General features: G+C 42.0%; 1 protein-coding gene across 1 annotated transcript in view; it reads right to left on the bottom strand.

The window, feature by feature from the left end:
- The window catches only part of Arhgap19 (Rho GTPase activating protein 19), a 35,732-nt gene extending 23,334 nt beyond the window's left edge, over window positions 1-12,398 (bottom strand). The window contains exons 1-3 of the mRNA XM_048338576.1: window positions 12,329-12,398; window positions 2,630-2,895; window positions 889-969 (exon numbers count right to left, since the gene is read on the bottom strand). Of these exons, the coding sequence (XP_048194533.1) occupies window positions 889-969; window positions 2,630-2,895; window positions 12,329-12,384 (403 nt within the window). The 5' untranslated portion in view covers window positions 12,385-12,398. The remainder of the gene's footprint in view (window positions 1-888; window positions 970-2,629; window positions 2,896-12,328) is intronic.
- Window positions 12,399-12,814: the final 416 nt, after the last annotated feature.

Raw genomic sequence — 12,814 nt, 5'->3', positions numbered from 1 at the left:
TTTTTTCTTTTTTGTGTGATGGTACTAGGACTTGAACTCAGAACTTGGGTTCTGTCCCTTAGCTATTTTGTTCAAGGCTAGAACTCTATAACGTGAGGCACAGCCCCACTTTTGGCTTGGTAGTTCACTGGAGATGAGAGAGTCTCATGGTCTTTTTTGTCCAGGCTGGCTTCAAACCTTCATCTTCAAATCTCAACTTCTTGAGTAGCTAGGATTACAGACAGGTATGAATCACCACTAACCAGCTTTCAAAGCCTTTTAAAAGGAGGTTTTGCCGGGCACAGGTGACATAACTAAAAGTGTATGTTAATCACAAAATTGTAGAGATCATGATCCCTTGAATAAATGTCATGATTCTATAGACACCAAATTTTTCCAGAATTGTCTTACATAAGGGGTAAATGTAATTTTCTAGGCACGCGCGCACACGCGCACACACACACACACACACATCCTGAAAGACTATAAAGTAAATCAATACATAAGATAAAGCTCAAGGAACCAAGTTGGAAGTTGGTGCCCCACTCCTATAATCCTAACTACTCAGGAAGCTAAGACCTGAGAATCGCAGTTCAAAGCCAGCCCAGCAGCAAAGTCCATGAGGCCATAATCTCCAATTAACCACCAGAAAACCAGAAGTGGAACTGTGGCTCAAAGTGGTAGAGTGCTAGCCTTGAGCAAAAAGAGCTCAGGGACAGCGCAGAGGCCCTGAGTTCAAGCTCCCTGCCATGTGAAATTAACCATCATTACTTCCTTTGATGATTGTTAACTGGCAACTAGTAACTAAATGCTATAACAATCTGGAAAATGGACAATTCTTTATTAAACAAAGGTCAATAACCTAAGAATAGTCTTTTGTGAAGATATTCAAACTACAAATTGTCTTACTTTTGTGAAGATATTCAATCAGTTGGTATATTTGGGCAATGCCTTCTTCAGTCAGTGGAGATCCAAATACCACTCCTTTTTCTGAAAAACCGTATAACAGGGCAGGACTATATTTCATACAAACAGTACAAACCCATTTTACTTTTAAAACCATTCAACCACCCTGTTTCACAGTTCATCAAATGTTGTCCTGAGGTCAGTAATAAATACCTTACTTAGCACTAGGGAAGAAGTAGGCACGAGGGAAGAAAGATTAATATATATGGGAAGAATTTGATGAAAGTATATTATACACATATGTGCAAATATCACATTAACTCCTCTGTATAGTGTTAATTTTTTAAAATCTTTTTTAAAAACCTTAGCACTAAGAACCAGAAAACTCAGAACAACTGTCAATCAACTCTTCCAAGTTCAATATTAGACTATAGATTCCTTGAAGGAAAGAAAACAACATCTTAGCATTTTCTTTTTTGTATGTGCACATGTGCTGGTATTGGTATTTATTGGAGGCTTGAACACAGGGCCTGAGTGTTTCCCTGAGCTTTTTCAGTCAAGAATGGTGCTCAACCACTTGGATCACACCTCCACTTCCAGCTTTTTGGTACTTAATCTGAGATAAGAATCTCACAGGCTTTCTTGCCCAGGCTGGCTTTGAACCTCAGTCCCATATCTCAGCCTCCCAAGCAATCAGGACTACAGATGTCAGCCACCAGTGCCCAGCTACCATTTTCTTCAAGTAATAATGGCTAGTTTAGTAATAACTAATCTAAACATAAACAAAAAAAGAACTTAAAAGCCAGGGGCCAATGGCTGTTCTGGAGACTGAGGCGAGCTCTTTACCACTAGGCCATATTCCCAGCCCTGTTCTGGAGACTGAGATCTAAGGATTGTGGTTCAAAGCCAGCCACTGCTGGAAAGCCTGTGAACACTTATTTCCAATTAACCAGCAAAAAGCCAGAAGTGGCACTGTAGTTCAAAGGGTAGAGCACTAGCCTTGAGCAAAAAGAAGCTAGGGACAGTGCTCAGGCCCTGAGTTCAAGCCCCAGGACTGGCAAAAAACAAAACAAAAAACTTTTGTTACTTAAAGTTCTACTAGTAAAAAATGGGGGAAATGCCCCCAAAACTACTTTAGGGTGATTAAAACTCCTCAGTGAATGTGCAAGGTGAAGCTGGGGAAGTAGAATGTATTTTGGGTGTGAGAGGGAATGGAGGAAGAGGAAAGATCACCAAATGCAGTCATATTTAATGACTGTTGCACTCTACATGTCTCTGCCCTTCCTATTGGAAGTGCTCCCGCCCAAGCTCTTGGCCCCAGTTGTGTTTCGTACCACTTGATCATACCTCTCTCCCTTGTAGTTGATTGAACCCGGGGAGCCCATTCATTGATCAGCAACAATTAGATTTTTCACTGGATTTCATTTTCATGAAATGCCTTTCTAACCTTACATTTGAACTGTTCAAAATGTGGCTTGTTTCTCCAGAAAGTAAGTACAGAATCTAAACATTTTTCCAACTATTTTTACAATTGTCTGTTAAATCTAATTTTTCTTGAATCTAGCTTATATTTTGCATGTCTTCTGTGTCCGTTCTCTTTTTTGTTCAATATTGCTGCTTGATATTTCAGAAGCCAAACCCCTTTGGCTTCAGAAATAAAATTTTGGTTCTTCACAAAAAAAAAAAAAGAGTGAAGCTGGGGAAGACCTGGGACAGGTCCTCACTTCACAAACACATCACCTACCCTTCCGCTTGAGAGTCATGAGAGACCGGAAGAATCCTGCTGCTGGACCAGCCCCGCCAGGCAACTTAAGGTCCACTTCCCCCATCAGCTGAGCCAACTCAGTTCCAGGTAAATCGATAAGCCTTGTGATATTGCTGACCACCAACTCAGTAAACACCTCAGGTTTCTCATGTCGGAGCTTCTCCACAAAAAAGTCAGGATTGAAGATAATGGGCTGACCTCGAAGGGAAGAATTATTGCAGATGACAAAACTACAGATGGCATCACTGAAAAAAAAGAAGAAGAAAGAAACAGAAGAATCTTTAAAGAGATCATCTATGTGTGGGTTTTTTTCCCCCGCCTTACACAATGGGTTCATTGGTTGCTGGGTCCACACACAGGCAGAGGCTTTCTTAAAACCATCTTTCTCTAATTGAGACAGCGGCCCTTGGATTCAGTTCCTCATAACCAAGAAGCTTTCACAGAATAGAAGACATGAGTACATAAAATAGATAGCAATTCTACTTTGCCCAGGTCTATAAATAGATTTTACTTATTTACTTACTTGGTGATGCTCAACATCAAACCCAGGCCTCATGCATGTTAGGCACAAGCTCTACTACTGAGCTGTATTCCCATCCCCACTTTATTTTTATTTATTTAATTTTTTGCCAGTCCTGGGCCTTGAACTCAAGGACTGAGCACTGTCCCTGGCTTCTTCTTGGTTAAGGCTAGTACTCTACCACTTGAGCCACAGCGCTACTTTTGGTTTTTTACTGTATATGTGGTGCTGAGGAATCGAATCCAGGGCTTCATGCATGCTAGGCAAGCACCAGATCACAATCCCAGCTCTAACCATTTATTTTTCTGCTAGTCCTGAGCCTTGAACTCAGGGCCTGAGCATTGTCCCTGGCTTCTTTTTTGCTCAAGGCTAGCACTCTCCCACTTGAGCCACAATGCCACTTCTGGCCATTTTCTGTCTATATGGTGCTGAGGAATCGAACCCAGGGCTTCATGTACAGGAGGCAAGCACTTTTGCCACTAGGCCATATTCCCAGCCCCTCACCATTTTATTTTTAAAACTCTCAATTCTGGTTACCTCTGACCCATGCATCATCTACCTTTGCTGCAAGGTTTTTCTCTCTAGGGCTCCTGATCTCAGATTTTTCACTCCCATGTTATATTAGATAGACTACAGTCCTCAAAAAGCTCTTTTAAGTCTAAGAAAATTTTTTTTCCCTAGTGCCTGATATTAGGACTCCTTTTTACTACTTCTTTAAAAAAAAAAGGGGGGGGGATGGGGCTGGGGATATAGCTTAGTGGTATAGTGCTTGCCTTGCATACATGAAGCCCTGGATTCAATTCCTCAGTACCACATAAACAGAAAAAGCCAGAAGTGGCATTGTGGCTCAAGTGGTAGAGTGTTAGCCATGAGCAAAAAGAAGCCAGGGACAGTAGTCAGACCCTAAGTCCAAGCCCCAGGACTGGCTAAAAACAAAAACAAAGTCCTAAGACTGGTATCTCAAGACTTGAATTCAGGGCCTAGGCGCTGTCCCTAAGCTTCCTTTGCTCAAGGCTAGTGCTCTACCTCTTGAGCCACATCTCTAATTCTGGCTCTTTGGTGGTTAATTGAAGATAAGAGTCTCACAGACTTTCCTGCCCAGACTGGCAATAAACCATGATCTACAGATCTCAAGACTCCTGAGTAGCTAGGATTACAGGTGTGAGCTACCAGCACCCAGCTTCTTTTTACTTCTAATACATGGTTCTTTAAAGAACTGTGGTATTCCATCTTTTACAGCAGAAATATCATTGTTTTTATCCATCATCAATTAACTATGATGGCTGTTATATAATATACTTACCAAATGACAAATAGATACAGCATAAACCAGACAGGACGAGTTATCACATTTAAGTCAAGCAAATTCACCTGACTCATAAATAGGTAAGAAACAATGCCCAAGACCTGAATTCAAGCTTCAGTAGTGGCAAAATAAAAAAATAAAAGAGGGGCTGGGAATATGGCCTAGTGGCAAGAGTGCTTGCCTCGTATACATGAGGCCCTGGGTTCGATTCCTCAGCACCACATATACAGAAAATGGCCAGAAGTGGTGCTGTGGCTCAAGTGCAGAGTGCCAGCCTTGAGCAAAAAAGAAGCCAGGGACAGTGCTCAGGCCCTGAGTTCACGGCCTAGGACTGGCCAAAAATAAATAAATAAATAAATAAACCAAAAGTCAATATAGATCTATTATATATAATCACTGCTAATAAGAAATTATCACCCTACTGAGAAGGCCAGAAAATCATGAAAAGGGCTCTTACAACAACAAAGTATGATTTATTGCATCTAAATTAATCATTTTATGGAACTCAAGATCTTCTATGAATAACTTACTTCAGATCAATTTAGTTCCAGTATATTAATGTGCGTGAATAGCATCTATTATATTCCTGAAGTAGAAACCCTTATACACATAGTGCTAACAGATTTACTTTTTAATTTCTAGAACACAAGATTCTAAGTTTTTTTTTAATCACTATACTTTTTCAGTATTAAACGATCAAACGCACAACTGGGAAAGGAGCTAGAAGGGCCAAGCTCCTAACTACAGTGGTTCTGAACAGAATTCTTCCTATCTGGCATCACCCTGGCAAATGTCTAAATAGCCTAAACAGGTAGAAAAATAAACACCTTCAAAGCAAGGCTGCCTCTGCTATCTATAAGGAGTAAAAGAAAAAAACAACAACAACCACAACAACCAGGGGCTGCCTCTGCTATCTATAAGGAGTAAGAGGAAAAAAAAAACAACCAAACTTTGAAAGTCTAAAAGAAAAGTAACACATAGCAATCTCATTTCTACTCTGCTTTCCCCTCTTCCCTGCTAGGTTGATTCACTTTCATATGCCACACTTAAATTTTTCTTAAACTATGGCTTTTTTCTTTCAAGCGTTTTCCTCCCTTTTTCTGAGTGGAGCATCTAGTACAAAGTTCTACCAGATGAAAATGATTGAAAAAGAAAGAAAATGGAAGATAAAGAGATGGAAAAGCCCATTATAGCAAGGTTTTTGTTGTTATTCCCATATCATAAAGCCAACATTAATCTCTTTCCAAAGAATAAACAATACCACAATATAAGAAACATGTTTAGAAATTTAAAAGACAAGACTAGAGGGGGAAAATACATTAAAGTAAAAAGTTTCCTATTCTATAATATTTAAACCAACTTCTTAAGTTTGCTCAAGTCGAATAAAATAAATTTCTTACATAAATGCTGAAAGCTTCTGATGAGGCATTGGTAAATCGAAGAGATGGGAAAAAGACTTTGTCCTTGTTTGTGTGACAAAGAAACGGTCCTTTCCCTGCCCCAGCACAGCCTACACAAATTCCAGACATGTTAGAAAACACAAGGACATATTATGGGCCCTGAAAGGAAGTACTTATTAGGACTTCTGAGCACTTTCCTACAAGTAGGAGCAGTTAATGGTATTCTACAACACTTACGTGAAGTTCAACAGTGGACCTCTGTCACCACTGTGCACTATGCAAGGTGAGAAGCATCAGGGTGAGTACTTTACACAGGTGGGGGGGGGGAGAGGAAAAGTGCTCCCTACCTCACATCATACACAAAACATGAATTCCAGACAGAAAAGAGGCAGAAACATGGAAATCCAAATGTTAGAAAATATGTACAGGCCAGGCACTAGTGGCTCACACCTGTAATCCTAGTTAATGAGACTAAGATCTGAGGATAGCTAGTCAAAGCCAGCCCAGGAGGAAAAGTCTTTCAGACTTCAATTAACCACCAAAAAGCTAGAAGTGGAGGTGTGAATCAAGTGAAAGAGCACTCACCTTGAGGGGAAAAAAAAAATCCAAGGACAGTGGCTAGGCTAGGTTCAAGCCCCAGTACACACACACGCACACACACACTAAAATTTCCATATAATAAATGGCACTATAAAAATTTTCAAAAACTGAAGTCACAATGCTTCTGAAGAGGGAACTGAATGAAAGAGAAACAGGAGGTTTTTTTTGTTTTTGTTTTTGTTTTTTAAAAAACCACTTTATTTTTCACTGTATGTTTTGGGGGATTTTTTTCTTCTTGTTTTACATTCCTGGATCAAATTCAGAGCTTCACATATGTCAGGCAAGAGCTCTACCACTAAACTATACCTCCTACCCTCCTACTCACATTTTTTTTTTTTTTTTTTTTTTTTTTGGCCAGTCCTGGGGCTTGGACTCAGGGCCTGAGCACTGTCCCTGGCTTCTTTTTGCTCAAGGCTAGCACTCTGCCACTTGAGCCACAGCGCCACTTCTGGCCGTTTTCTGTATATGTGGTGCTGGGGAATTGAACCCAGGGCCTCATGTATATGAGGCAAGCACTCTTGCCACTAGGCCATATCCCCAGCCCCCCTACTCACATTTTTATTCATATGAACACACTACTCACTCAGACAAACCTGAAACCTTAGTAGAAGACAAGAGACAGACATTCATGTTTATGCTATTTGTTTTTATTTTGGGTGATTATTTTTATTTCTTCTTTAAATGTATGAAGTGAGTGACCAATGAAGCCATCTAGACCTCCTTTTCTTTGTGAAGTTTTTTTTCCTCTTACATATTTATTTTGTTATAGGATTGTTCATGTTTTCTATTTCTTCTTGTGTTAAATTATGGCAGGCATACCTATATGTTAAATTATGGCAGGCTCATACCTATAAACCTAGCTACTTAGGAGCTGAAATCTAAAGACTACAGCTCAAAGCCAGACAGGGCAGGAAAGTCCATGAGATTCATCTCCAAGGAAGCACCAAAAAGCCAGAAGTGAAGGTATGGCTCAAGTGGTAGAGCACTAGCCTTGAACAAAAAAGCTAAAGGACAGCACCTAGGCCCTGAGTTCAAGGCCTGGACCAGCACAAAAATAGCTAATAAAAGTCAAGTGCTGAAAAGACTTCCTGTTAATATGTGGGGAAAAAATACTGAGTACCTGCTCCCTTCTTATACTAGAAACCAGAAACCCAGAATTAACCCCTGATAGGGCATAGAATATATTTTTTTAATGCAATAAAATTCAGGATAATGATTTTTTTTTGGGGGGGGGGCCAGTCCTGGGTCTTGGACTCAGGGCCTGAGCACTATCCCTGGCTTCTTTTTGCTCAAGGATAACACTCTACCACTTGAGCCACCGCGCCACTTCCAGCTTTTTCTGTTTATTTGGTACTGAGGAATCGAACCCAGGACTTAGTGCATGTAAGGCAAGCCACATTCCCAGCTCCATGTTTATGTTTTGAAGGTAGTTAAGAGATAGTAAGAGGCATGAAGACCTGAGAAGAGTTCTTGTGATAAATCACTGCACTATGGAAAAGGCAGAGAGGGAATTGAAGCAAATAAGACAAGTTGTTCAGATCTGTTGAAGCTAGGTGACAGAAAACAGTACTTGTATGGACAATCAACAATTCGTGACTTTTTTTTTTTTTTTTTTTGGCCAGTCCTGGGCCTTGGACTCAGGGCCGGAGCACCGTCCCTGGCTTCTTCCCGCTCAAGGCTAGCACTCTGCCACTTGAGCCACAGCGCCACTTCTGGCCGTTTTCTGTATATGTGGTGCTGGGGAATCGAACCTAGGGCCTCGTGTATCCGAGGCAGGCACTTTTGCCACTAGGCTATATCCCCAGCCGTGACTTTTTTTTTTTTAAAGAAAACCAATCGTTTGGGCCTAAATCTTGTTTCAACTTGATATAAATCTTGGAGGGGCTGGGAGGGTAGGCTAGAGATATAGCATATGTAGCTCAGTAGTATAGTGCTTGCCTAGCCTGCATGAGAGCGCATGGTAGAGGTAACTTACCATGTGTGAGGCTTCAAACTCTAGCACCAAAGAACAACAACAAAAAGGAAAAAAGGGGCTGGGGATATGGCCTAGTGGCAAGAGTGCTTGCCCCGTATACATGAGGCCCTGGGTTCAATTCCCCAGCACCATATAGAAAATGGCCAGAAGTGGCACTGTGACTCAAGTGGCAGAGTGCTAGCCTTGAGCAAAAAAAAAGAAGGGACAGTGCTAAGGCCCTGAGTCCAAGCCCCAGGACTGGCCAAAAAAAAAAAGGAAAAAAAAAACCCCACAAGAATCAAAGTACATATTAAAGGCTAATTTCTTCACTATAAAAGTATTATAAAAGTTTTTGCACAGGTGGGGGATATGCCTCAGTCATAGACAACTTGTGCCTGACATACATTCCTTACACCACCACCACAACAAAAAAGGCATAGATATTGCCAGGGTAAATAGGCAGATATAGAGAAAGCCCCAAAGTAACAGAAATAGGAAGGACTCCAAGGATTTAGCACACACACACACACAAAAAAAAAAATCACAGAGGCAAGATCTCTCAAGAATAAGGCTTGAACTTAAGGCCTGAATGCTGTGCTAGAACTTTTTTGCTCAAGGCTAACATTCTACCACTTGAGCCACAGCTTCACTTTCAGCTTTTCTGGTAATTAACTGGAGATCAGAGACTCACAGGCTTTCCTCCCCAAGGCTGGCTTTGAACCCCAATCCTCAGATTTCAACCTCCTAAGTAGCTAGGATTACAGGTGTGAGCCACCCAGCACCCAGCTAAGAATAGTCTTTATAACCTATTTATAGTCTACAATCATTACTTTTAGCACTAGAGGGCACTCTACATGTAAAGCCATATGCTTGGTAAAAGAACAGGCAACAGTATCCACAGCTAAAAAATAAATAAATAAATAATAATAATAATAGTAATAATAATAAAAGAAATGCAGGTGCATTTGAGACATGGTGAACCCACAAATCTGCAAAATTCAAGGCAGTGAAAAAACCCTGCCTCCTGCAAACGTATCTTCCAACTGACTACTAGCCAAATTGTATACCCACAAAACTAAGTATTTCCTCCCTGGTGAACCGCTTAAATTTGATTTGTTCTCCAAGTACCAAGATCCTGGCAGCATCTATCAAAATATGAACTATATTCAAATATCCAAGCCTAACTCATAGAGAAATATCCACTCACGCTTTTTCAACTCTAAAAGGCTTTAAATATGCTACTTTTCAGGGAAATATTATATTAGATAAAGAATATACAAGTACTAAATAAAGGAATATACAAGTACTAAATAAAAGACTGCTATATTCTTCCCTAAAAATCAAATTTAAATTGGCATCATAAAGACCATACATAGGAAGAACAAAACAGGCCTCATGTGTTCAGCCCTGGCAGCTTGTTTTAAATACCAGTTAGAGTCCAAAGTTGATAAGTTGTACTTCAAGACTTCAGAGAACAGTATCTAATTTCTTGGATAAGTATCTTAAAACATTTACACCCTAAGGTATGCCCTTATGAGGCACTGTCTTAGGTTTTTGTAGTACGGACCTCTTATCTTGAATTTAGATTCCAACAGTCTGCTGTGTTAGTTCCCTACGTTTGATCTCAACTTAAACTAATTTCAAGATACTCTAGCAACCTGATATAAATCTGAAAACTATAGATGAAAGAATTCTTAACTGCTTACCTTCTTGTCTAAACATTATTGGAAACCTGAGATGTTGCTTTATAGAGTAACAATGTAATATTATCGAACAGGATAATTAATTATACTTCTCAGAATATAAATAATGCCAATTTACTGGCTATTTACTTGGTAGCTATTATTCTTTTGGTATCAAACCAATTGGTATTATAGGGCACTGGTAGCTTTTAATGGTGGCTACTTGGGAGGCTGATATCTGAGGATCACGGTTTCAATTAGCCAGCAAAATGGGGGAGTGGAGGCCTGGCTCAAGTGGTAGAGAGCCAGTCCTGAGCAAAAACGCCAAGCAAAAAGTGCAAGGTCTTGAATTCAAGCTCCAGTACCAATACACAAAAAGACATAACACATACACACACACACACACACACACACACACACACACAGGAACTAGCATTATGTTGCTGACAGCTTCCTTAAACTTTCTGATCCAATCTAGAGAACATTAAGAAAGAAATTAATCACATTAGAAAAATAACATCAAAATTCCCTATTTGGAGAACATTCTATAGCATGCTGGAGGATTATGAACCCAATGCTACATTACATACCAAGACCCTATATTGGGGGATTTTTATTTTATTTTATTTTTTGCCAGTCCTAGAGCTTGAACTCAGGCCCCAGCACTGTCCCTGAGCTGCTTTTGCTCAAGGCTAGCACTCTGCCACTTGAGCCACAGTGACACTTTCATCTTTTTCTGTTTATGTCATACTGAGGAATCGAATCCAGGGCTTCATGCATGCTAGGCAAGCACTCTACCACTAAGACACATTCCAGCCCCCCAAAAGGGATCTTAAATCTTTATCTTATCATATACATTAAAACTATTTACTTCTCAAAAACAGTGGTATGAAGCTGGGAGCTGGTGGCTCATTCCTGTAATCATGCTACTCAAGAGACTGAGATTTGAGATCACTGTTCAAAGCTAGCCCCCGGAGGGAAAGTCCAAGAGACTCTTATCCCTAATTAACCACCAGAAAACCAGTAGGTGCACTGTGGCTGAAAGTGGTAGAACACTAGCCTTGAGCAAAAGGGCTCAGAGATGGCACCCAGGCTCTGAGTTCAAGCTCCAGGACTGACATAGTGGCATATATATATGTATATATACATGTGTGTATATGTGTATATATGTATATGTGTGTATATGTATACACACACATATAGTGACATTAGCCAGTGCTGGTGGCTTGCACCTACCTACTCAGGAAGCTGAGATCTGAAGAGCTGCGTTCAAAGCCAGCCAGGGTAGGAAAGTCTGTGAAACTCATATCACCAAGTAGCCACCTAAAAACTGGAAGTTGAGCTGTGGTTCAAGTGGTATAGTGCTAGTCTTAAGCTAAAGAGCTCAGGGACAGAGCCCAGGCCCTGTGTTCAAGCTCCATGACTGACAAAAAACAAAAACAAACAAACAAAAAACAGAAATAAAGTCATAATTCCCTGGACTGCAAAGCCTTAGGAGGCTCTTTTAGTGGGGGGGGGGGGGGTGTTCACACTCCACCAATTGAGCCACAGGTCCAGTGTTCCCGCTTTTTGTTGGATCACTGGAGTCAATAGTCTCAGGGGCTTTCCTGGCCTGGCTGGCTTCCTCAGGTCTCAGCCTCCTGAATAGCTAGGACCACAGGCGTGAGCCACCGGCACCTGGCTTGACATCTGCTCTTTGGTTGTTGTAGGAAAAAGAAGATCACAGATGGCGTGATGCTCATCTGCTAGGGTCAGTACTGGGCGCTTGGAAGGGACTGTCTCGTCCAATCTGACAGTTCTCGGAGCGCGTCCGCAGGCAGGTGGGCTGACAGCTGACCGCGGAGGGCTTCCCGGGCCGGCCCCAGGACGCACGTCCATTACTAACCGCTCGCCAAGTCCTTGCTCTGACCCAAGCTGACTGCCTCCGTGCAGACAGAAACGCTGTGTGACGCTGGGGACCTGGCTAAACGGCCCTGGCCTTCAGTGGCCGAACCGCGCGTCAGCTCTCCGAGACCCGCAGCGCCGCCACCCCCGACCGGTGGGTTTGCAGGCGACGCCACGGGAACCCACTAACGCGCCTCGGCCCCCACCCGCGCGATGGTGGGAGGGAGGAACAAAGTCCAGCCCCGTGGGTCTCCGTGACTCAAGGCAAGGGCGGCACTACGATCGGCCCACAACCTCGTTTCCTAGGCAGCTGGATCAAGAACTTGGCTCACCTCCGGCTGGAATCCCCAGCTGGCACCTCCCCTTCACCCAGCGCTTCTGCCGCCATCTTCGTCAGCAGCTCCTTTCACCGCCCCCCTGCCTCAGACTCCGCCCTCGCACTTTTGGATTGGCTACGGTGCTTCCTCATCTCTTTTGTTATTGGATAATTCAAATGTCCCGCCTCAACTTGAACAGGTCCATGATATTATTGGTCTATTCAAATACCTACCCATCATTGGTGGCTCTTAGCCCTGGCAGAAAAGAAAGTAGGAGCGGGAGCTAGCCCCGAGATCTGCTGGGAAATGTAGTTTCTCCTGTTGATTAATCTTTGGCGTCAGGCCGACTTTTGGGATCAAGTTAGAAATTCACGGCCCTTGCTCGCATTTTTTTCCCTGAGGGGACAGAGGAGGAAAGATGGAAGAGATGACACCGATCATGAAGCATTGTGTACATAAATTGACACAAGTGATTGAAACCCCTTTGGGCAACTATTTAAA

Source organism: Perognathus longimembris, chromosome 2 (genome assembly GCF_023159225.1).
Source record: "Perognathus longimembris pacificus isolate PPM17 chromosome 2, ASM2315922v1, whole genome shotgun sequence".
Taxonomy (NCBI): Eukaryota; Metazoa; Chordata; class Mammalia; order Rodentia; family Heteromyidae; genus Perognathus; species Perognathus longimembris.
The sequence above is the reverse complement of the archived record's forward strand: the minus strand, read 5'-3'. Positions and strand labels throughout refer to the sequence as shown.